At 41.7% G+C, this 26,660-nt stretch overlaps 1 protein-coding gene across 1 annotated transcript in view; it reads left to right on the top strand.

Moving 5' to 3' along the window:
• The first annotated feature begins 18,216 nt into the window (after nt 1-18,216).
• CERS3 (ceramide synthase 3) overlaps nt 18,217-26,660 on the top strand; it is a 72,484-nt gene continuing 64,040 nt past the window's right edge. Inside the window, exon 1 of the mRNA XM_008687590.2 lies at nt 18,217-18,473. Coding sequence (XP_008685812.2) covers nt 18,268-18,473 — 206 coding nt within the window. The 5' untranslated portion in view covers nt 18,217-18,267. The remainder of the gene's footprint in view (nt 18,474-26,660) is intronic.

Here is a 26,660-nt window from a genome sequence, read left to right on the forward strand (position 1 = left end):
TAGGCTTTAATAAATATGTTTGTTAAGCAACAATAACAATACCGATGCCAGGATGGCAGCTTCAGAGGTCCTGATTTAGGTGTTCTGAATCAGAGGAGAGCATGGCTTAAAAATATTTTCCAGGTAATCTCCCGAGAGAGCCAGCGTTGAGAACCAGGGCACTAATGAGTCACAAGTGGCTCTTTCAAAAACCGTGTGCTGATAGAACTATAATCACTACGCGAGGCAGTGCTAAGCTCTTGTTGCCTTTACTGAAGTTGCGCTGACTTTGAGGACTTAATTCACACTGATGAATCTTAGAGACATAAGGAATCACAAAGTTAATGCCTGAGAAGCCGGGCAGGTAACTGAAATGAGCAGTGGGCAGGGTGATGAAACTTGAGCCTCTCTTAAGGCCTGTGGGTCCTGTGATTACTGCCAGGTCTTTTGGGGTTTTTTTCCCAAGTGAAGCTGTGAATCTGGACTTTTATGTGAAAATTCCTAAATTCTAGATGTCGGCTCAAATTATTTTAAAGCACTATGTGGTTCAGTGAAACTGATTGTTAGGCCCAGTCCAACCTACACCAAGTTCTGCCACTGGTTTGCAACTCTGACTTTAAGTTTTAGAGCCAGAAGGAAACTTAGGGGTATCATTGTATAGTCTATTAATTATGTTTCCCTTTTCTGCTTCTGCAGGGATGTTGTGAAAGTAAAGGCAAAACTTTTACACATATATAGACCTACATATATACACAGTACTTGAATTCCTTCGCAGAAAGCTACCCTTTATACTCAAGGTAATTACTGTTATTTTTATTTTTATTTTATTTTATTTTATTTTATTTTATTTTATTTTATTTTATTTAACCTCTACTGTGTTGTCTTAACTGTGATCTTGGAAAATGACACCTGTGCCCCAAAGCTTTCTTATTGTATGGAAATGTTTTGTGTTCTGGGGAAGAGAGGTGTTTTGGGCAAGGGAAGTACAGCGTCATTCTCTATGATACACTGTACATTCATACTCTGTTCTTTTTGAGAGGAGAAATGTTGGGTGAAAGTTTCCTCTGACAGCATCAGGTGGTGAAGAGCTCTGCAAGCTTAGCTGATATTTGCCGTATCTGTGCTCCGATCTCGCCTCCCACCCTCCCCTTCCCATTTTCCCTGAGCCTCCTTTCGAGTTGGAAGGAAGAGTTGGCTCTGTCTGTCTGTCCTGCAGGTTTCCAGCTTCCAGTCTCTTCCCCTGTGAGAGATGGGCTTTCAAAAGCACACGGTTTCAAAGTCATCAAAAGTGACAATCAGAAATGATGATTTGCATGGAGGGGAGTTACTCACAGCGCATGTACACAAATACGGATGAAAGGCAAAGTCAAGTACTGTAAAGAGAAGGAGCTTTGCTGCTCTCAGCGCCTAACTTTGGCTCTGGCTCTGTGTCATCTGGGCCAGGTCACTTGATCCCTCTAAACTTCTCTTTGCATGTGGAAATTGGGGACGTGACTAATTATTATTGTGGTGAGGCTACAATGAGCGAATGCTGGTGGAAGAAATCGAGTACAGTGTGATACCCGTGCTGGTTGTTAGTTATGGTGGCCTTGAACTTCTGTACGGGCCTGTGAAGAGCCAGTGCTGTTATTCTCAGTTTACAGCTGTGAAAGCACAGCTGCTGGGCCTCTGAATCACGTCCCTGACACTTTTCCCTGCACCAACAGCGCTCGCTGGCACGGGCCTTCGCCCCACCTCCCACCCAACCAACTCCCAGTGGATCGGCAGGGAATGCAGAAAGGGTTCATGACCAAGGCCCAACCCCACCCCTGACTTTGAGCCCATACTTTCTACATCTTCTTACCAAAAGTTGCACTAAACACAAACCCCACTGATCACAAATGTATTTCCCCGCCTACTTTCTAGCGAGGCGAGAGTCAACAGTGAATTAGTAGCCAGCTGGTGGGGGGCCTGGGGGACAGGGAAGCATGAGGAAGCCAGAGGGAATAGACTACTTTCTGCAGACAAAGAAGGCGCTTTCTCTGGGGAAGAGTGGTTCAGCTGGATGGTTGGAAGTTACCTGAGGATTTCGGTCTCAGTCGTGCTACCAGCCCCTCTGGTGGCTTCTCAGCCTGAATCCATCTTTGGCTTCCAGAATTCCTGGGACTTCTAGAGTTATAGACCTACCCCGAGGCCCTGTGGACAGGCAGGTCCACCCCTCACATTGGAGGGGCCCAAGGCAAGAGGACATGTGGAGTTGTCTGGCCCTCCGCCTGGCCCTATCCCCCTTCCCAGCCCCAGAACTGTCCTGCTTGGCTAGAAGCCCAATGCACGTGTGTGCAGACACTTTTGTGTATGTGTTCAAGTGTGAGTCTCTTCGTCTCCACCCCAGCAGTCTCCTGGTGGCCATCCTGAGGTCTCAGGGATACTGTGCTGTCCCATTTCAGAGGACAGACCCAGGGAAGGGTCCATGCAGGTCTTGGAAGTGGACTTAAAGGGGTTTAGGCAGGGAATTCTAGGGTCCTGGGTACCCCCTAGCAAGTCTGGAGAGGGGGTATGGTGTGTGGGTGGGCATGTAGCCTTGGGTCGATGGACTCCTCGGCCAGTGGGACAGGGGTACGGCTAGCAGAAGGCCAGAGTGCAGTCTTTTCAAACAAGGCCAGGGTGGAAGGGTGGGGCTGAAGCTCAGCGCCCTCGGTACACAGTTGGTGCGTAATGATATCACTGACTGATGCCTGACAGAGCCACGGAGGCTGAGCAGTTTCAGAATTGCTGCGGCATGTGTAGATGGACTCCTCTTCTACCACCACGCCCTGGAAACATCCACCTAACAGCATGGCGGGGCTGAAATCGCTCAGATTTCGTAAGGTGGCAGCTGAGGAACATTCCCGCCCTCGTAAACTCACGGGAAGATGCATTTACTGAGAAATAGCTTTACCTGGCAGGGAAGAGAAGTGTCCAGGCTCTCCCCCCGCCAAACAAAAGGACATCACTGAGGCTCCGCTAGGGATCTGTTGGTCCATTTTAAGAGACTCGACACAAGGTGAAGGTGGTCGATTTTCTGTACGTTTCAGACGATACTTGCACTTGGGGTACTTGCTGTCGAATATTATGGGATCCTTCCATTCACGTTCACGTTCTTTCAGAGCGTGCCTTTCTTTCACAATGACCTTAAGACCTCCATATTGAAATCTCACTAACGGGAATGACACAGAGAGGGAGCTCTGAATCCCCTCACACAGCGCCGGGAGCCGGCCGCCTGGGTCGTCTCTGTTCCAGTCCCCCCTCTGCTCTTCTCTAGTTTCACACGTTGTCCTGTTTACCCTGACTCAGACCAGTCATTCCCGGTAGCACTTCTGCAACTATAATTCTTGGTGGAAAAATTTTGAGGAAATAGCCCATAAATCTTAGCTTAAAGAGAAAAGACTTTAAAAAAGAAGACTTAGGAATGCGAGACCCCAAATCAGGATCAATAGAGGAATAGCCAGAAAATCACATGGACACATGTTTGACCTTTGTCCCCCAGGGAAAAAGGAATTGGGCATGCACAAGACGTGACCTTGACAAAGGAAACTCTATATGTTAGCACAGTGTTTTCTCTCATTCATAGCATTGATTTGTATTGATAGAAATCAGAGAGACTGAAATGAAGATTATATAAAAATGTATTGGAGAGAAAGTTAAGGATACTCTCTTGGAAAGAATGTTTGCTTGAAATGTCTAGAAACCTAGGGAAATTTTTATTTATTTATTTATTTTGAGATTTTACTTACTTATTAGAGAGAGAAAGAGAGGACAAGTGGGGGGGAGGGACAAAGGAAGAGGGAGAAGGACAAGCAGACACCTCGAGGAGCACAGAACCTGACCAAGGTTCAATCCCCAGGCTCCAAGATCATGACCTGAGCTGAAGTCAGACACATAACCAACTGAGCCACGCAGGAGCCCCCAGATTTTTGTGTTTAAATAATATGTTACGTTTTCATACACTATACCCAGGATTTTTTCCTTCCAGACATTTTTGCAGGCAAAATAGCTTTAAGTTTGAAGCCATGGGTTTAATCATTAGTCAAAAGCAGTACAATGAATAAATGAAATATTTCCCTATATTCTGGATAGACTTTGCAGATGCCCTGCGTAAGTCTCCGTCTCTCTTGATCTGTCTGTCTGTCCGTCTTTGTCTCTTTCCTTATCTACTTAAAATCTGGGCGTTATACCTATGTTTTTTTTTTCTTTAAGGGGCTTCTTGCAGTAGATCGAGACTGGATAAGAATGACTCGTTCTGTTCAGTTTTGAGATCTTATGAATTATTTTCTTAGTGTGAACCAGTAGCAAGGAGTAGTGGCCACGGACAGAGGAAGCAGCTGTCCCAGCCAAGGAAGGGAGATGACCCATCCTCTTTATTCAAGGGAGCAAACAGTGGCTATTCCAGCAGGTGCCCATCTGCCAGCCCCACACCAACAGTTCTTGCCACAAGGAAACCTTGCCTTTTATCCTTCTAACTTTTTCTGTGATTTCAGAGTCAATGAACAAAGCTGTTGAGAATGAGCCACTGAGATTTTTTTCCTGCCCTCTACTGTAGGCTCCCCCGCCCACCGCACCTCACCCTCATCTGAAGATTACTAGAATCTTCGTCATCTCGTTCTTTTCCAAAGACTGCTTCATTCTGCGGGGGCAGCAGGCTGTGTGACCGGAAACCCTGCCTTTAGCTATTACATAAGCATATATTTTTAAAACATTAACATTTGGGGCGTGCTTCAGCAGTGCGCCTTAGTAACCCCAAGTCCTTCCCTGAAAGTAACTCGGCCTCCTCCTCGTCTGTGAGACGGATGTTCGAAATTCCTTCTTGATCAAGATGTGGCCCCACACCCTTCTGTAGGTTTTACTGTCTTTCGTAAAATGACTCCTTTGGGGATACTGCCCATGTTGGGTTGCAGTGATGAAAGAAGTCCCGCTGTCACTGAGGAAATGAGTTACTCTCTCAGGTGACACTCGTCCCTCAGAAAAGCTGCTGCCTTTCTGACTCTTAGTTCAGGCAACTTTAATACTGACGAGTAGATCGCAGGAAATCCGTGAATGAGGGCTCAGTGCTGGGCCACCTGCAAGTCCATTGATGAGGAAAGGTGAATGGTGACAGTCCTAACACCTACAGCACTCACTATATGCCCCAAGTTACACAGAGTGATTTAGACACAAAACCTTATTTAATCCCGACCTAGACTGTACAGAAATTGAATATATTGTCCCTGTTTTACAGACGAGGAATTCAAGGGTTGGAAGAAGTCACGTGCTCTCCTAGCTCAGGTAGCTGGAAAGGGGTGACATTGGGCATTCAGAGTCCCAAACCCTTCTTCCTGGATACGTCAATAGGCCTTGGGTTCCCGCATGTTGTGTCCTAGAAATTCTACCCCAGGGTGTTGTGGGGGGTGGTCTGGGTATCACCCCAGGTGAGTCTGATCATTCAAAAGGTCTGAACTGGATGACGCTGGGTAGTACAACGTCTCCAGGACTGCCCCCAGGTTTTCTGTTTAGGTTAGCCCAGTTTGTGTCCATGATGTAGGCTTCCCTTATTGAGAGAAGGATATGAAACCAGTTATCTTTTCCCTGCAGTGAAACATGTGGAGATTATGGGGAGAATGCACCTGTGAAGGAGTAGGGGTGCCCCGTTACTCTCCCTTGGGGAATCTTTTTAAACTTAGCATTTAATCTTACTGTTTAAACCAGCCTGACATCGGATTCTTGCCCAGACCCAATAAGGTAAAGATGATAAGATAATGTGACTCCGTAACCTAGATCCAGCACTGTGCTGTGTTCCGGTATTTCTACATACCAAATCACTCTTCATCTGCCATAGGTCTTTGCGGAAGGTAGAATTAGCACCATGGAGCAAGTGAGCCTGCAAAGAATTCAGACAGACTGAGTTGCCCAAGTTCACCGTGTTGGTTTTTTTTTCCCCTTAAGATTTATTTATTTATTTTAGAGAGAGGGAGGTGGGGCGGAGAGAGTAGGGGGAGGGGCAGAAGGAGAGGGAGAGAGAGAATCCCAAACACTCCCCACTGAGTGCGGAACCTGATGTGGGGCTCGATCTCATGACCCTGAGATCATGACCCGAGCCAAAATCAAGAGTCGGACACCGAACCGACTGAGCCACCTATGGACCCCCCCCCTTCCCAAGTTCACTTAGTTTTAAGAGGCAGGACTGGAGCTCACACCGGGGCTTTCTGACTCTAAAACGATAGTTCTTTCTCAAGTTTTCTGGCTGTTTGAGGTGGTGTGTGAAGCACTGCATTCTTTTTTTTTTTTTTCTTTTTTGATTTTATTCATCAGCTACAGGCTTGCAGTATATATGGCGGTCTTGCTGAGTCTTCTTACCTGGGACTAACTGGCAGGAAAGCTCCTGCAGCACCCTTCAGCCGTCCCCAGGAGGGCTTTGCAGACTCTAGGCCAATCCTCTTGTCTCACAGATGGGAGAACTGAGGCAGAATCAGGGCCTCTCCTCAGGCTCATCTGTGAGTGAGTCACTGTCAGCAAGGTTCCCAGCCCCCTTGCTCTTGCCTACATCACTCACTTGTGCCTGAGACTAATAACAGGGTAATTTGTGGACCAAGATGTATGACTCACCAGGCCAGGGAGGAGAGCTTGTGAGGAAGGACTTGGTGGAGAGGAGCAAAATATTTAATAGCAATTGGAAAGGAGCTGCTGACGTGATGCTAATTGGGTTAACATTTCTTTACATTGCAACAGCATTGCTTAGTTACCCAACTCTTAATTTACATTGTAGATTTCTAAATTTAACTAAACAAAAAACAAAAACAAAAAAGGGGAGGGAATTCTGCCTTTGAAGGCAGAATTATGAACAGTCGATCCTGTGTGACTTTCTCATACAGTCCCTCCCAATCAGCTTATATCTGTTCTCTTTGAGCCCTAGGACTTACATCCTTCTAAGACTTATCTGTTCTGTAACTTTGCTTCCCATCCTGCTGATGTCAGTCATACCTGTTTTTCTGCAAGTTCCTATCCATGTTGCCAGTCTAAGTAAACTTCCTTGGTCACTTACCTCTTTCTTGGCCTCGAGCTGGGCTTTGGCAATCTCTGTCAATTAGCGACTGGGACAGAGATACAGCAGAGATGTGATAAAGGTGAAGGGGCATCTGGAAGAATGACATTTTGGCGAATGCTGCCTCCGTAAACTGCATTTTCTATCTTATGTTTATTACCTTTGGAATGTAAAGTCAGTTTAAATCTATTTATTTTTTATTTATTTTTTTAGAGGGGCAGGAGGGGCAGAGAGAAGGAGAGAGAGAATCTCAAGCAGGCTCCCCCGCCCTGCTGAGTTTACAGCCCAACACGGGGTTCGATCTCATGACCCTGAGATCGTGACCTGAGCTGAAACTAAGAGTCAGACCCTCAACTGAGCCACCCAGGTGTCCCTAAAGTCAGTTTATAGATAGACCTCAAGATCCTGTCTTTCTACTGACTACGGAAGCACACCTTATTTTCTCTGAAATTGTTAGAATAAAAACGATTCTGGTAGTTAGCTTTCAGATGTATAAGAAGAAGGCTGGGAGCAGTTTTATGTAGGTAACAAACTTGCCTTACTCAGCTATTAGCTTTTGTATATGACGTATGTACATGAAAAAAATTACTCTTTCAAAATGTTAATGCAAAATAAATCATCTTGGTAACACTTTTTAGTAAGGGGCAACTGTGTGTGTATTGGGAAAACACTGGCTTTCCTGGATTTGCTTGGACAAGGCACCTGTATTTCCCTGTGACTGTTTCTTCATATCAATAGGACTGGACTGGATGATTGTATGATTTTTAGAACAAAATGTATCTTTGTTGACTTGAGTCATTAATAAGAAATCAATTATAAATTTTCCTAATATAGGATCAACAGTAACAAATTATCAACAGGAACAATAATTTAAAAATTTTCAGCACCAAGAATTTTACCCTTTTTTCATGTTACCTTCGGTTTGCCTTTACACACACACACACAAACACACACACACACTTAGATTTATATGTATAAAGTAGTATAATAATGAAATCTTATACTATCACATAATTAAAGTATAGCTATAATTTTGAATTTTTTTTTACATGTCTAAACACTTCCCATGTTGGTAAATATAATTTTAATATTAGCCGAATGTTACTGCATAGAGTTAAAATTTCAAAATGTACTTAAACATTCCAGATTTTAAAAAAATCATTATTATGAACACTGAAGTATTATTTATTAACTATAGCCTAAACATATTTTTTGTCCAGTTTCACATATCTTCCGAGGTAGGCTTGAATATTTTAGTGACTCCTAAAATTTGTTACCCTAAGAGGTTCATTTATGCTGTTTTTAAAATGTTAGAGTTTAAACTATATCACAGTACTGTATATATTTTTTAAATAACCTCTTTTAATTTAACAGGTGTCAGTTATAGAATTTTAGGACCTGAAAGTTCATTTAGCTCCTCTCTTTGGAAGGGCAAATGGTATTAACAGTTTGACTCCAATTGATTATGTAACAGACATGTGATAAAGTAAATTACAAATATTTACTCACTTACTCATTTTAACTACCTTATCAGGGAGGTACAGTTATCACCTCTGTTGTATAGATGGAGAAACTGACGTTAAGTTAGTTGTCCAAGGGCAACTAATTGCAGAATGAGGCCTTAAACTCAGACAGTCTGGCTCCAAAATCCATGTGCTTGACCACTGTGCTATATACTAACTCCCTTAACATCTATTGAGCGCTTACTGTTTGTACACTTACGGTAGGTCAACTTAGGGATGCTTTTGGGAGCAGAACAGGTATCATGCCTGCTCTCCCTGCATCCTGAAGTCTGAGGAGGGCGCCAGATTTTAATCGAATCAACATACAAACATATAATTACAGATTTGATACAGGTTAGAAGGAAAAGAGCACGGAGTGATGGCAGAACTTGATTTAGATTTGGAGCAGTGGGGGAGTAGGGGTCACGGAAAGTCTTGATGGAGGTCTTAGGGAGGCCTAAGTTGAAGCTTGAAGAACAAGGAGGAGAGAGTTGGGTGATGATGGGTAAAAGGTGTCTGGCAGAAAAAATAGTTCATGCACATGCCTGAAGGCAGGAAGGAACTTTGTCTTTTGTTCTCAAGAGTCAGAAAGCCGACCTGGCTTTGTGCAAAGTGAAGGTGAGGGGGAGGCACAAGCTTGGAAAAGCAGACAGGTGCCCAATGGCCTGGGGGCTTGTTACAAGCTTCTCATTTATAGGAGTGTGCAGAGATGGGGTAGGGCCCTCGAGGAGCAGCCTCCAAAGGAGGCTGGGTCTGCTTAGGACAGGAAGCCTCTGGCAGAGCCATCCCCAAGTGGGGTTTCTTCTGCACATGACAGCAAACGGTAACATGTGATTTTCTAGGAATTAAACTTCGTTGGCTCGATATTTAAGATAGGAAGGGACGATTTAAGTTAGGAACCCAGATCAAGGCATATTGTGAAATTTTATTACAGAGCCAAGAGAAACATGGCCTGGAGAGAATAGCACTAGGGGATAGCCCGGGCTTCAAAGAGAACTTGACCCCATACAGATGCCAAGTGCCTAGCTGGCATTTTAGGGGTTTATTAGTTTTGCTGGGAAAATATCCCAATGATGTTTACTAACAGGGAGGAATTATTGCCCTAGTAGAAAGTGATAGCAGGCTCATGGGGACATTAACCTAAGCTTTAGAATGGAGATAGGAGTAGAGGGGCAGAAGCACATCTTCCTGAAAACTCAAGTCATCGTTAATCTACAAGAAAACTCTACACACAGTATTCGAAGGGCAAATGAAAAGGCTCTCCTTCTAATGTGAACTTCAGAGGCTTTTTTTACTTGTTCAAATAATGAGCTTTTGTGAATTAGTATTAGATTAAGCACATCAGGTTGGACTTTTCCATCAAGGCTGTCTGGGCCCAATCAAGATTGGAGAAATGAAGGATTGGCCAATAGGAAGAACTCTATAGAATATAGGAATCACTGCTATAGGAAACTTATAACCCCTGGGCCGAGCTAGAGCATGCGAGGAAACACCACCCTGCATGGATCCCCCTGAGGGGAAGACCTGTTGGGGAGGGTACAGAGGAGTTACCCTGGTGCCAGTGGAATAGGCTGGAGAGCAGCTCCCTAGAGCTTGCCAGATATCTGCCCTGTAGGGTGCTGAGCAGAGCTGTTCACTGTATAGTGTCTCACTGGAGGCACTCTGCTACAAAACTCCTAAGGGGGGCTGCCAGTAGAATCTGCTGGCTGCTGGGGGCTCCTGGAGCATTTCACTGGGAACGTACCAGAGTCAGGAAGTAAAACCCTTTTATCCTGCCATGTCTCTACTCCATCCTCTGCTGACAGAGCTCCAGGGTTAGCTGGCAAAGGGAAAATAGGAAAAGGACCAGACAATTGCACAGAGCAGGTAAAAAGATTGAATTTGGGGAGTAGAGAGGCAATAAATTGGTAATTGACACTGGCTCCCTACAAGAAGACCTGAAGGCAGAGCAAATACTTAGGATGCTCCCCAGTAGGCAGAATATTAATGGAAATACAGTCCCCCAAATGACTTATGGAAGAAGTCCCCTGATTTTTTTTTTATTATTGATTTTCAGGAGCTCTTTATATAGTGTAGATACAGGTGCTTCCTATTGCAAATATTGCAAATATTTTCTCCCAGTCTGTAGGTCTCCTTTTTATTCTGTAAATGGCAAATTGATAAGCAGATGTCTCCAGATCTTATAATCTACCTGGAGACAATATAACACAATACAACAATATAGTACTTATTTACTTCTCCTTTATATTTTCCCCTCTATGTAAGAATTATGGTCTAAGCTGTTAAAACAAAAAGGACTCAAAATTCAATGACTTACAGAAGGTAAAAGAGTTTATTTCTCTTGTATGTAACTGTCTAGATATGTGGTAGGCCAGGAAAATGGGCTAACGGGCCTCAGAGGTTTCTCCTATACCCTGTCATTCCTATTTTCAGTTATTAGTAAGGAAGAAAGTGAGAAACCAGGAAACACAGCTTGGTATTTAAGGAGATTACTCAAATCAATATCACTGCTGTGTCTTTGATCCAGACGTAGTCACTCATGGCCACATCTAGTCACAGGGGATATTGGGAAATGTCATCTCACATGGCAGGGCAGTCACATGCCCAGGTAAAACCTGGGGGCTGGGGTGGAAGGGGGACTATAAATAAAAGGCAGAATGATTGGAAACTCAGGGTGTCCTGATACCCCTCAATGACATCTTTGAGGTGATACCATGGTTTTGTTTGCAAATACTCTGGATTGTTATTTTTTAAAAATCTGTGGGTCTGTTTTGAATTTCTTCAAGGCTTTAAACTGATATAAAGGTAAAATTTTAAATGACAGAATTACTTATTATCTTGTTGCAAGTTAACTACTTCTCTACACAAAGTATAGGGTTCGTTGGTTGGTTTGTTTTTTTCTCTTACTCTAAGCTCAGGCATCTATAGGCTTTTAATGCACTCACTCAATCATAATAAATATACCTCAGAGGTAAGTTGCTCTATCATTTGCATTGTCTTCCCATTGGAAATGGCACAATTTAAAATGCTTTTAGAATTGGAATTTACAGTTCCCTCATTCCTTACACTATGACAGAAAGCAAGTAGCTGCTAATGTTTTCCTTTGTGTTTTATCTTGAAGGCATAACCAGTTTTTTTGGCTGAGTTGGTAGAGTTCATTCCAAAGAGAACACAAACAGATTAAATGTAGATAAACATGTTTACCTGATACCCTTGCACCAAATTTTAAAAATTGTTTGGCAACTGATAAAAATGAGATTGTTTGTAGATAATTAAACTAGATATCATTTTTGGCTATGGCATTACTCCTGGAGTGTTCAAAAGTCCATTCCAGCCTCGGTTACCCTTCTGTTGAACGCAACAAATGCTTACTTAGTGTTTACTGTGTGGCAAGCCTTGGGTACACAACAGTGAACAAGCCAGACAAGGCCCTTGCTCATCTGAAGCTACCGTTCTGTCACCAGAGAACCCTGATCCCACTATAATCGAACTGGTCACCCAGTCTCCAAAGCTCTCACCAACTCTCACCTCCTCCAACCATAATAATACTCTGAGACAGTGAGCATTGATTCCAGCGTGTCCTTCTTTCACTTTACCACTCAGAAATACACCTTTACTTCCACTGGAGTTGTCTGCCTAGGTTCCCACCTCCTGTCACTGGCCTCTCTCGGACAGACCTGTTCTGTAGAGACAGACTCTCATCACTCTCCCCTGTCCAAGAGATATGTTCTGTAGAGCTATCTTCTAAGGCGATGTGGTTGTTTACGGTAGGTATTGCACGGGTAATTACCAGAATTTCACAATTTGCCCGTAACTTCAGCCTGACTCGGAGTTCTTACCCCAGCAAGGGTTCCAGCGCCACATTTTTTTAGTACTTTGCAAAAATGTTGCTTCAAATAGTGATAAACTTGTGGCCCAGATGGTTTTATTTCTTCAGTCCTGAGGTCAGATTTAATGGTGTTCATCTGAGAAAGTGGCTCAACAGGCTTCCTTCACCCTGTTGGGTTCTGTATCCATGAGGTCAGAAAATAATGAGTCATAAAAACCTACATTAGGGAGATTGTCTTCCTGCAAACTACTGGCAGCTGGAGTCGAAAATAGGGTTTAAAACTTGCGCAGTATTGGCAGGTGGGAAAACACAGCTGGGCTATGATGCCACCTCCAATACCGATTCTTCTGCGAAGTATAAAGAAATAACCACAGGTATTTTTCTTGCACATATTTCTTACTTTTAAAAAGAGCTTCAGATATTTTTAATATAAATAGTACAGTTCCTTCAGATGTTTTTATATAAATAGGAGTTGCAGTACTTAGGGAATGGACACGGGATGGGAAAAGGGGACTTTTGAGTAGTGATGGGAAAAATAAAAGCACTGGGAAAACTCAAGGAGTAAATAGATACCTTTGCTTAAAAAGCATACCAAGCAGAGATGGAAGAGTCGTCAACAGAGCTGACAATATTTCAGTTGCCAGAAAGTCCTAGAGTTGAGCTGAATGAATCAAGGTGAGAGGTGGGCTACAAATTGACCTGAGAATCAGTGGGCTTCTCTGACTGTCCAAGAAGTGAAAGAGCCACAGGGAAAGGAGGCTTGAATGACAGATTCCTTGTTGCAAATGCTCGGGACTGTTCTTAGAGCTGTCACCTGTGGGCTCTGAAAAATGCAGGTTCTTCCCTGTGTCAATATTTTGTAATGCTCTTCCCCCCGGGTTATTATTGAAATATTGTGATACTTCATTAACACGGCATAAAAATATTGGTCTACTCGCTGGGTAGGTAATATGTTTTGTCATCTACCAAGCATCGATTTAAGGCTATGTCAGGGAAACCAGCACCCTCTTTTACATTGAAAATACCTTAAGTGGTGACAGTTAATAATGTCACTGTCAGATTTGAAACTTAGGCAGAACAGGAGCAAAAATGGGGGAGGGGAGGGAGAGAGGAAAGGGGACGCATGAGTGCCCATCAACGGCAAGATGAGATCAGGGGGAGGAACTGACAGATGCCCTCCATTCCTGCTTCTCCATTTAAGACCTCTTGGTTAGAGGCAACGGAATCCACCCCTGACTATCTTAAGCAAAGGACTTTATTGGAAAGGACTCACAGGAAGGCTGGTAGACCAGACTTGGATGACAGTAGAAACCAAGAAACCAGGGCAATCAGGAAGGCCAAAAAGCTGAGAGATGACAGCTATCTTTTCAGCAGCAGCAGCAGCCTAGGCAGGATGCCATCTGCTGCTGCTGGATATCGCTGTCTGCTCCAGACTCAAAGTCCTGAGGAAAGCATCCAACTGGCCAAGCCTAGGCCATCCTAGCCAACTGTCAGCAGACGGAGGATGGCCCACCTTGGCTCTGACAGTGGAAAAGGCTGTGCACCAACTCCCCCCACAGTGGTGATTTCCCGTGCTGCTCTGAGGGCCGGAGGCTGGGCTACCTCCAAAATGGCCCATCCAGTATACCAGGGTCGGGGAAAGGTGGCTGTGAAGGAGGTCAGAGGTACTGGCACGGGCTGGTGGCCTTAGGGGCAGCTAGCGGGAGACCGAGAGACTGTGATCTGTTTCCTGCTAGTAAACCGAAGCAGCCCAGAGCACTGGAGACTGCTGGCCCCAGTTCTCTTCTGCTCATTTCTGTGTTTAGCCTCTGATCTCATCCTGAGAGAAATAACAGGATGGTAGAGAGACTGGCTAGAGGCATAGCCTGGATTTTTAAAGCCTACTGCTAGAACTAAAATATCAGCTTGCGGATGTCTACCAAATACCCTTACCCCCAGGGAGGCTATCAGCTAGGAGAGCGACTTCTCCTTCGGGGGAAGTTAGTCTGGTTTTGCTTTTTAAAGCATGCTATGTCTTTCCCCCAGAAAGTCATGAACTTTCAATCATGCTGAAATCTGAATCTGGATATAGTCTTTCCTTCACTTAATTACTTTTCTGGGTTCGTGGACACAAGCCCGACACAGGTGCATTGGGGCGGTAGCACTCTAGCCCCATAAATGAAATGGTGGGAAGCTGTAGCGTCAAGTTCAAGATGAGCTCTGGGTTAAAAGGGTAGAAACTGGGGCGGCTTCTTCATGGTTTTTCTTTCTTCTTTTTTGTGATATAATTCACAGACCATCCAATTCACCCATCTAAAGTGTGCGATTCAGCGTTTTCTAGTATATTCAGGGTTGTGCAACCAACACATTTTAATCCTTGAACATTTTCATCACCCTAAAAAGAAACTCTGTACCCATCGTCAGCCACTCCCCATTTCTCCCCACGCTCCCCTCATACACCCCGAGGAACTAGTAACCTACTCTCTGTCTCTAGGGATCTATCTCTTCTGGACATTTCACATAAATGGGATCACATGCTTTGCGGCCTTCTGTGTCTGGCTTCTTTTACTTAGCATGTTTTCAAGAGCCATCCGTGTTGTAGCATGAATCCTTTCAATCCCCTTGAATACTGTCTTGAATGCCTACATGTAGAGTTGGTGGGTCATATGGTAACTCCACGTTTAACGTCTCAAGGAGATGCCAGATTGTCTTCCACAGCAGCTGTGCCGTTTTACTTTCCCGCCAGCCCTGCGCTCAACATCCTTGCCAACGCTTGTTATCTTCGTGATGACAGCCATCCTAGCGGGTGTGAACGGTAGCTCTGAGTGCGGCTTTGATTTGCATTTCCCTCATGGAAACGAGGTTGAGCACTTTTCTTCATGAGCTTAGTGCCCATTTGTCTGTCTTCTTCGGTGAAATATTCAAATTCAGATTCTTTGCCCATTTTTGAATTGGATTATTTGTCTTTATTGAGTTGCAAGAGTTCTTAGTCTAGTCCGTATACAAATCTCTTATCAGATGTGTGACTTTCAGGGATCTCTCCCGTCCTGTAGGTCATCTTTTCACTTCTTGACGGTGTCCCTTGGCGCCCGAGAGGTTTTCATTTTGATGAAATCCTATTTATCTATTTCTCTTAATTTTGTCATTTGTGCTTTTGATGTCATATGTAAGGAGGCTTTGCCTACCCCAAGGTCATGACTACTTATTCTTATCTAGTCTTCTAAGGGTGTTAAAATTTAGCCCTGATATTTAGGTTTGTGCTTTGTTCAGCACTAACTTTCGTATATGGTGTGAAGAAGGGATTCTTCACTGTTTCGATTCACAGAAATAATTGATGCTGGTGGCAGCACCTAAAGAAAGAATAAATAATTTGATTTATTTTTTTTTCTCAGTCTGAACTACACATTCCTGGGGGGCCACCCTCCACTTCTGTATTATGTCTATTTCCCTTTCAATGCTTTAGGCTGCGGGGTATTAACATTACCATGGCTTTCGACAATCTTGATTCAGTGCTTACACAAGGGCATTATTTCGACTGGCAGCCCCTACATAGCCTATTTATTTAGTTCTATTTCACTCTATTTTAAGAGTGAGCAAACTATTTTGTATGATGATTATTATAACAATATCAAAAGAAAAACTAACTCATCACCCTTGCTGTTTGTTCCCTGAGCCTAGACTATTATTAAATTTGGAGCCAATCAAGTAATGAACATGCTGAGGCAAACTTTTAGGAAAAAAAATATCTTTGCCCTTGCAGGTGTAGCTCATTCTGATGTGGTGAGGGTCAAGGCCTGGCACAAGATTTGCCCATTACAAGGAGACTCCCATGGCCAGAGTTGGTTTCTGAGATCTATAGGAAGTTTGAATCTCAGCTGGACTTTGACTCAAGGCTTAGGCTCTATCTGGCTGTGCATTCAAAACAGATTTCCTCTCTTCATCTCTTCTTTTCTTCAGTTATGTCAGATGGCCCAGGAAACTGAGCTTGGATCCCCAGTTCCCTTACCAAAGTGTGTGATTCTCCCTTCCTGACAACTCTTTCACTTGCTCTCTCTGCCTCCTGAGTCCAGATCCACATGAATCCTGACTCAGTCATAAGTTCCCTGAGTCCAGGATCACCCTCTTTCTTTTCTGTATCCCGTAGCTTGATGGAGAGGAAGTATTCAACAAGTCTTTCTTGATTATCTTCATTCCACCATATTTGCACAATTTTGCAACTTTTTTTTAAAGATTTTATTTATTTATTTGAGAGAGGAGAGAGAATGGGAGAGAGAGTCAGTGAGACAGAGAGTTAGAGGGAGAAGCAGACTCCCCGCTGAGCAGGGAGCCCCATGTGGGGCTCAATTCTGGGACTCCAGGATCATGACCCAAACCGAAGGCAGTTGCTTAACCAGCTGAGCCACCCAGGTGCCCAATTTTGCAACTGTTTTAATGGGACTCACCCTCCCCCAGAGTAGAAATTACAATGAAATGATTAACACATGAAAAAGAAGGCAGCCCTTCTCTTTCTACACACAAGCCTTGCAGGTGTGGGTGTGACTGACTTAGTGCTACTTGGGCTGAACCCATCTCTTAAAGGTTGGGAGGGGAGGCACCTGGGTGGCTCAGTCGGTTAAGCACCTGTCTTTGGCTTGGGTCATGAGTCCTGGGTTCTGGAATCGAGACCCGCATTGGGCTCCTTGCTGGGCGTGGAGTCTACTTCTCCTGCTGCCTGCTGCTCCCCCGGCTTGTGCTCACTCTCTTTCTCTGACAAATAAATAAAGCCTTTAAAAACAAAAAACAAACAAACAAGACAGTGGATGGGGGATGAGATGAAGCAAGGAATTATCTTACCATGCTTCAGCTGTTGCTTGTGGTACAGATTTCTCTGAAGAGTATCAGGGTCCACACTCTGGAATTCTTCCTCATCTGAAAAGGTCAGGACCCCACCCTCTGATCCTCACCTCTGATCAAGCCTTCCTGCTCTCTCTGTCCTTAGCTCACTCCCACCACCCCCGTTCTTTAACCTCCCTATTGCGAATCTGAGAACAGTTTGATTCCTTTCTCGGGTCGACTAGTAAAAGATGAAATCAAAACATCCTCAAGGTCAAAATGTGAAGACTAAACATTGTTCATGGCTTAAACAAGGAGACAAGAACATCTAATTCTGTTTTCTTCTGTAGCACTTCCCCCCCTTAAAACTTCTATTCCCTCCTCCCCATTTTCCTGCCTTTCCAGGTTTATCTCCACTTCTTGTTCAGGACATCTCAGGGATCATCTGTTCCAGTGATCTTTCTCTGACACTTCCTGGCTGGGCTCAGTGTCCATCATCTTGAACCCACCGCATCCTGTACCTTTTGTATTTTACCTTAAGTTATGTCAAAATCATCTAGATATTCAGGCCAGCCTTGCCCACAAGACTGTAAGGTCCTTAAGGCAGGAATGTCATCTTCTTAGTCTTTGTATTTTCAGTGCCTAGCACAGTGGTTGACAAATACTAGAATTTCAATAAGTATTTGTTGACACGGATGAATTTGAACATACTGTAATATGAAGTTAAATATGCTTGTTCTTTATTTCCTAGAGAAGTTCTTAGGATACTAATGTAGACTTATACATACTTGGAGCTTTCATGAGGTTGATCTTGGGCATGTTGAAGTTACAGAGATTATTGTTAAATGATTTTTTTCATACCATAGAATCATAGAAGAGGAACATACGTACCCATAATATTAACGTACATTGTGCCAAAAGTGTGAACAGTGGTATGTTAAACTTTAGTTGGCCATGCCACAGCCAAAATTGTTCTGAGAGTTTTGGCAGAGTAATTCTTGTTTAATGCAATGAAGTGTCATGAAACCCACCGAATAATAGGATCCCTTTTTGCCTTGTTTTCAAAACTCTCTGGCTTAAGTATTTTAAGAAATGATACTCAATGTTATTTCAATTTTAAGTATTTGTTTCACATGTCTAACAGATTCTTTTTCCATCTCTGTAGAATGTTTCAGACGTTTAAAGAATGGTTTTGGTTGGAAAGATTCTGGCTTCCTCCAACAATCAAGTGGTCAGATCTTGAAGATCACGATGGACTCGTCTTCGTAAAACCCTCTCATTTGTACATGACAATCCCATATGCTTTTGGCTTGCTGATTATCAGACATTTCTTTGAAAAGTAAGTAGGATCTGTGTGTCTTTCCTTCACATGCCTCTTCTTTGCCCCAGCTCTGGAATACTGGAATCTTGGTAAGAACTTTCAATAATCTGTTGTTCGGGGCGGGGGGGGGGGTCCACTAGCAGGTTACAGATTCCTGGGGGAGTTCATCAAATCATATGGACACCAAACATGATCTAGAAGCTGAACAAATAAAAATTAGGAACACAGTCTCCTCAAGTGTGTTAGTTTCACAATGAAGAAAACTAAGATCAAGAGAGGTTAAGGAGCACAGAGCTTGTTAGTGCCATTGACAGTGTGGGGACCCACTTCATCTTCCACGTACCATGCTATCTGACAAAGTATATACGTTCCCAGAAAGGCAATGCTAAAAGAGTCTGTGTCTAGGGGATACATTATCATTTTAGAATGCCTATAAAATAGCAAAATGCCCCATTAAAGACCTAACTTAATATTTGCTTTACAGCATAGTTTATTTTAAAGGTTTATTGAAGGTTTTAATAGCAGCCCTTCATTCCAAAGTATAAGGAAATCAAAGAAAAAAATATCAATTTGCTTTCTCAGAAAAAGTAAACTTCTTTTCCTTTTCTTAACTTAATTGAAATAGATATTACTTCAGCCTTTTTATTAAAACTGTACTTGTGTTATGATAACAGGAGATAAATGTTCATCTATAATCTCTGTAGTTGTCTCTATTTCAAAAAACTGTTATTAGCACATTAACTTTTTGGAGCAAAAAGAATATTTGAATGTCAAAGTTGGAAAAACTTAAGACAAAATTTGATAAAGATCATTTTGTCCAAGACTAACTGTAATGCAGATCATATGTTTACAGCCATTTGCAGGGTCCTTATCGCAAGAGTTCGTTTGACCAGCTCTGTTTCATGGACTCTCCAAAAGGTTTTTGTGCACATAACAACTTCTCTTGAGCCAACAATGTGCTATAGCTATTGAGAGAAAGAGGAAGCCCCTGGATACCACTTAAACTCTAGCTGGGAACATTTAAAAATGCTCCTCCTTTTTGACCATTAATTCTATTTTTTAGTCACATGTTTGGATTTGTCAAAGAATGCATAAATAAAGTAGAATTTTGTCTCTGCACTTCCAAAATAGCAAATTACTTTCTCCTTTCCTGAAATACTTGCTTCTCTTGCATGGTGTGTGGTGATTCTTGAATTTGGCTCCCAGGTCCTCTACTTATTTGCACTGCAGATTACCTACTTCTTGGTGGACAGCTCCATTTTTTTACGTTGTGATCAGGACAGTGAACTAGAAAACTCTTTTGGTTGCCAAAGCAGCACAGCTGTGGAGGACCAACTTGTTCTGTCTTGGCCGAGGCCGTTCCAACAACAATCAGGAAGGAATACAATCCTCTTGTAATTCCCAGGACCCTTCTTGCTTCTTCCCCAGGGACTGAGCATACTCAGTACGTCATTTTTCCAATCTTCTTATGTAGCTTTAACTCCCAATAACTCAGCGTTAGCTTTTCACATTCTCTGACACTACAGAAAACCATGTGTTGGTCCACTAGGCTCCCATCTCTTTGAATGCAATAGAAGTAAGGAAAATTTAACGGGGGAGGGAGACTATGCCTTTTGAAGCCTGTGTTTTTATCTTTTTCAAGGCTTCTGTATCATTTGCATTAGATTAAACCACATGTCATAAATAAAATATTTCTGACACCTTGCATTTGAGTAGAAACTTATAGTTTAAGAATATAAAATCACGAATGATATGATCTCAGTCAAGAAAATAAGAAGTGAGTGATCTGGCCAAGGTCATACAGTTGAACCGACATGCCATGCCACCAGGCTAAGGGGTGTTGGTTTTTAAGTCTCCCATTATATCAGCACTTCTTGGACTTTCGCGATGAAATTCTCCTGATGGCAGACAAGAGGTAACTATTGTCTCTTGGGAATACATGAAAACATAGCTTAAAGAAGTCTAGCAAGTGCGCAATTTTCTGAACTATCTTAAAAATTCATGTAAATCTGACACTGTGTTTCAGCATAGCCTATGATATATGTATCACAAGAAAGCTTTCTTCTTTTGTCCTAGACTCTGTTTCTATTACACCTTCTCATTCTATGAAGTGACCAGTAGTTGTGATTTGGCTGGCTCATTTTTATCCTTTAGTACTAGCCAGGAACCATTTAAGATCAGGAAGTGATGTCCCTTACTAGAAAAGCAAGAGCAGAGAGACAGAACTGATGAAGAACAAAGAAGTAGCTCATTTGAAAGTGACTGACATTTGCTTTGTATTTAGGACTACTTTTCCTTATAAATTTTATGGCATATGTGTTTGTGTGTGTGTGTGTATGTTGTTGTTGGCTGGGGTAGGTAGGGGGGAGTCTAGAATAGCACTTTCTAACTAGTTAATCTGGATTCCTCTATGCATTCCTTTAAGTGTCTGAAGTATGATTGGATGACATCTAAGCCACTCAGATTTAGATACTTGTGGAATAAACACATTATCTCAGAGTAAATCATGGTCCCAGAATGGTTCAAGTCAGGGATGGAGGTGGTAAAATCAAAAGGTGATCTTTTTCTTTTATTTAGTTGTGCATTGAATACATTCGACCATTTCTACCATTTCCACTGAGCAACATAAGCACATGATGGGATAATACGCCATTCTGCAAAGAAAGGAAGGTGGAATGACCCATCTGTAGCAATTTACAAGAACTGAAAAGGGTTGTTACTCACTGTCCTAAATTGAAATAGTCTCAAACTATGCACATTAGACTTAAGTGTTATCTGAGACTTACATTGCTCCAAATATTTTGTTCTTTCATATAAAACCCCCTGCTTAAACTCTGTTCGAAGAGCCTTTGAATCCTTAGGAACTGGGAATCGATCTTATGCCAGTGGGCTATTGTTTCTGTTTAGGAGAAGTATTTAAATTTCACATGTTTAATATCTGCCTAGGGCTGCCTTCTTTTTATTCTATAAAAGAATATTGGAAAAAAAGGGAGGGGGGTTCTGATATTGCTAGGCTTTGGCTCACAAGTAACTGATGAAGTGCTAGATGAAGAGGAGGTTGTCTGGGTGTCTGAATGGGGCCATCTGAAGGCTCAGTTCTGCAATAGTAGCAAACCTAAGAGACTCATTCCTTGGTAATTAACCTAACTTTGAACCATTTACATGGGAGCAGAAGTTCACATTCTTTTTTCTTCCTCTTGGACATTTTTTTTATATTCCATATCCATAAAATGAAAGTTCAGGCAAGTTCATCTCTAAGGCCCTTCTAGAGTTAAGACCTGTCATTTCCCTTCTCTTTTCAGTTCAGATCATCAAATATTTATTATACTCCTTTCTTTTCTTCTTTTTCAAAACGGATTTTTAAATTAAGTATCTATTCATAATTATTTACACTTACATTAGATGAGGTGATTGATTTTCCAGATTTATTTGAAAAGGAAGGATAATGCTGAAATAGAAAACTATATTTATATACTTCCCATGTTTCATCAAAAATGTTATTTCTGTCTTTGAAGCCTGGGCATCTTAACAAAGAAGACCACATTTCTCTTTCTTGTTTAAATTAATGATTTTAATATAGTTGTGTTCCTCATTTCAGCAAGTATGTTATGGGTATGTATTTATTTACCCATTGTGTACACTGATCCATATACTAATCTCCCATATGATCCTTTCGAAGGGAAGGTTATACTTGCCCTGGCTTTGAGGTTGGTTTTATTCCCTTACTGCATAAATCTTTTTTGGCTCAATTCCTCTTTGCTTTTTAAATTTTTCCTAATTTTTTCATTTCTGACGTTTGAGAGAGCATTGAGTGAATATGACTGAGAACACTACCATATTAAAGCATTTTGCATTTGTGTCATTCTATTAGTAAGAACAATGAGTGTTTCCCCAATGAAAAGTTTCAACTAGTGGGTTGGATAAAGGAGCCAATTCCATCATTTATCTAGAACCTTGTCAAATATGTTTTTTGGGATTTTGTTAGTTTTAAGGACATCTCAGTTTTTGCTTGGTTTGGACATTTTATGCAAAGGGGAATTAATTAATCATAACCTTCAAATCATAGCATGCTCTCTTTGGTCTGCATAATACCTCTTTTTGATTGATTTGAATTAACTTTTTCATTAACTACCTTTTATCCCCATTTCCTCATCACATCCCTGCCTGCTGGGTTCTAATGTAGTGGATGGCTTTTTATTTGTATGACCCAGTAAAACATGTGCATAAACATAGAGGGCATGTATTGTTAGTTGACATAAATGGTGTGGTGATAAGAACTTACTCTGTTGCTTCTTTTTTTAAATGCAGCCCTATGTTTTATGATCTATCCACATTGCTCTATGTACATCTGGTGAATACTTAGTTTGTTTTTATATGTCTCTGAAATGTATGGGCCATTTCCAGCAGGACTTAGTACATCTGGAAGTTGGATTGGCTTATATATTTTATCAAATTATCTTAGAAAAAAATCTATTCAACTCCCATGGCTGTAAAAAACGAATTGAAGGGCTAAATGATCATTCATAACTAAAATTTCTGGCATTTAATTAAACACAGAAACCTCTAAGTAAGTACTAAAATGGACTGACCTGGCAGAAGATAGAACCTTTGTTAGAACTGGAGAAAAAATAGAGTCATATCATTATTTTTTTAAATCAGCTTTAGGGGTGCCTGGGTGATGCAGTAGGTTAAGCTTCCAACTCTTGGAATCTCAGGGTCTTGAAGATCTTATGATCTCAAGGTCATGAGATCAAGCCCCAGGCTGGACTTCACACTCAGCATGGACTCTGCTTAGGTTTCTCTCTCCCTCTCCTTTTGCCCACCCCCCCATGTGCACTCTCTCTCTCTAAAATAAACAAGTAAATATTTTTAAAAATCAGCTTTATTGAGGTATGATTTACATATAATAAAGCTCATCCAAAATTTGATGCATTTTGCCAACTATTCAGTGGTGTAACCATCACAATTATGATGTAGAAGATTTCCATCAGCTGAGAAACTCTCCTGTACCCGTCTGGTTCATCTTCTCCCCACCCACAAGCTCTTCACAATCACTGATATGATTTCTGTCAGCCTAATTTGCCTTTTCAGTTCCTACAAATGGAATCATGTAGATGACAGGTTTTTGCGTCTGGCTTTTTTCATGTTACATAATACATTGGAGATTGTTTTCATGTTGTGTGTAGCAGTGATTCCTTGTCATTGCTAGATAGTCTTTCAAAATATTGATATACCACAATTTATTTATCCTTTAGTTTTTGGAAATTTGGATTTTTTACAGTTTTTAGCTATTATGAATAAAGCTGCTATGAATATTTGAGTACAAGAATTTGTACGGGCATTTGCTTTTATTTCCCTTGGTAAACTGCTGAAGTGTTTGCTCTTCAAAAGATATTGTTAATGTATGTATACCCATACAATGAATTATTATTCAGTAATGAAAAGGAATGAACTCCAAAAACATCCAAAAACATGAATGGACCTCAGAAACATTAAGCTAGTGAAAGGAGTCAGACACAAGCAACCACATATTATTGTATGATTCCATTATATTAAATATCCTAAAAAGACAAAGCTATAAAGACAGAAAATGATTAGTGATTGCCTGGGGCATGGGTGAGAGGGAACAGAATTAACAGTAATAATGCATGAGGGATTATATTGGGATGATGAAAATCTTCTAAATCTGATTTGTGATGATGATTCTACAACTTGGTAATTTTACTTAAAAAAAAATCACTGAATAGTATACTTGGAAAAGGTGAATTATATGATACGCAAAAATTACTGAGCAGTTATTTTTAAAAATATAAATAAAATAAAAAGGCAAGCCACAGACTGGGAGAAAATATATTATATGCAAAACATATATCTGATGAGGGACTTAAATTCAGAATATATAAAGAACTCTTTAACTTGATAATGAACAAAGAAATAACTTGATTTTTAAAATGGGCAAAAGACCTGCGTAGATAATTCACCAAAGATATGCAAATAGCAAGTAAACATATTAAAAGATGTCCAACATCATTAGTCATTAGCAAAATGCAAATTAAAACCACTACACCCTGGAAATTAACAAAAATGTCAGAGTGAGGACCTCCCAAAATTCTCTCTTCCCTAAAAGCAATCAGCAAACTAGCAAAAACTGTCAAAATCAACTTTTCAGAATTCAGAATTAACCAAATGTTAGCAGCAATCCAGGGATTGTTCTTTAAGAAAAACAGCTGACTCTTGGAAAGAGCAGCAAGCTTTGTGACATTTTAACTTGTCCTATTCCTATCCTGCCCTGTCCACCTCTGTGATAGCCTTGAAAACCCAACAGCCCGCAATTTCAGTGGAAACCAGTATCCCGGCAGCCATTGAAGGGAGCAGAACAGAGCATCACTACCAGAGAAGTGTCATTATCTGACCTCCCTTGTGGTTCCCTAGAAGCCAGTACTTATAAGGCTGCCTTTATTTGACCTGAGTCAGAAAAGTCTTTTTACAGACAGTGCAGACGGTGCTTGTCTAAAACAAGTAGAGGCAGTTGATTAAATTGGGAACTGCCTGAAGTTGTAGATAACAACTGGGGCAAACAATAGACTAACCAAAACACTTAAAAAGAAAAACAAAAATGAGATGTCCATAGCGGGCTTTGAAAAGCTCTGACCTGTTCTTGGAAATCAGAAGGACACTTGAATTTGTAGAGCTTTGTGTATGCCCAGGGCTCTCCACATGCGCAGGAAAGATACGAGAAGGCCCTTAGCTCTCACCTCTGGATGATCTTGAGGCTCTGGACAAAGAGGAAGTGAAGGCTAAGGCAGAGTTGGCAACTGCTTAGCTGAGTGTTGAAGCTGTGCCCCCAAATGTATGCAGAGCTCCTTGGCAAAGACTGGGAGACTTATTGGTTCCAGGCATTTAAGGAAATCTCTGTCTAGTCATTAGGTGACATTAAGCTAATCCAATAGAGACGCCAGTGCCCAAACATGACAAAGAAAACAGGCTTCATAGATCATTTCAAACAAGGAATGAAACAAACAAATGGACAATGATAACAAACCACAAAACCAACAAACTCTCAGAGGGATAATCCGATTTCCAGAGTTGCCAAATTATATTATTTAACATGTCCAATTTTCAACAAAAATTATAAGGCATGTAAAGAAACAAGAAAGTGTGGTCCAGGCACTGGAGGAGATAATGCTAAGTGAAATAAGTCAAGCAGAGAAAGACAATTATCATATGATTTCTCTCATCTATGGATCATAAGAACTAGGAAGATTGGTAGGGGAAGAAAGGGATAAAGAAAGGGGGGGTAATCAGAAGGGAGAATGAAGCATGAGAGACTATGGACTCTGAGAAACAAACTGAGGGCTTCAGAGGGGAGAGGGTGGGGGAATGGGATAGGCTGGTGATGGGTAGTAAGGAGGGCACGTATTGCATGGTGCACTGGGTGTTATATGCAACTAATGAATCATCGAACTTTACATCAGAAACCAGGGATGTACTGTATGGTGACTAACATAATATAATAAAAAAACATTAAAATAAAAATTAAAAATTAAAAATTAAAAAAAAAAGAAAGTGTGGTCCATACAGGGAAAAAGTAGTCCCTTTTTTGTAAGGAAAATGTCCCTTATAAAACCTAAATGTTGGCCTTATTAGACAAAGATTTTATTATTTTTTAATTTATTAATTAATTTTAATTTAGAGAGAGAGAGTGTGTGAGCAGAGAAGGGGCAAGGGAGAGGAAGAAAGAGAGAATCCCAAGGAGGCTCCATGCACAGCATAGAGCCCAATGCAAGGCTCAATCTCACAACCCTGATATCATGACCCAAGCTGAAATCAAGAATCAGGCACTTAACTGACTGAGCCACCCAGGTGTCCCTAGATAAAGACTTTAAATCAGCTATTTTAAATATGTTCGAAGAACTAGAGTAAAGCATGTTTGAGAACTAAAGGAAAGAATGAGAACAATGTCTCACCAAATCAAGACTATCAATAAAAAGATTGTAATTAGAAATTATAAAAGAAATCAAAGAGAGGGGCACCTGGGTGGCACAGCAGTTGAGCATCTGCCTTCGGCTCAGGGCGTGATCCTGGCGTTCTGGGATCGAGCCCCACATCAGGCTCCTCCGCTATGAGCCTGCTTCTTCCTCTCCCACTCCCCCTGCTTGTGTTCCCTCTCTCGCTGGCTGTCTCTATCTCTGGCGAATAAATAAA

The sequence above is a fragment of the Ursus maritimus genome, unplaced genomic scaffold (assembly GCF_017311325.1).
Source record: "Ursus maritimus isolate PB19 unplaced genomic scaffold, ASM1731132v1 scaffold_27, whole genome shotgun sequence".
Taxonomy (NCBI): Eukaryota; Metazoa; Chordata; class Mammalia; order Carnivora; family Ursidae; genus Ursus; species Ursus maritimus.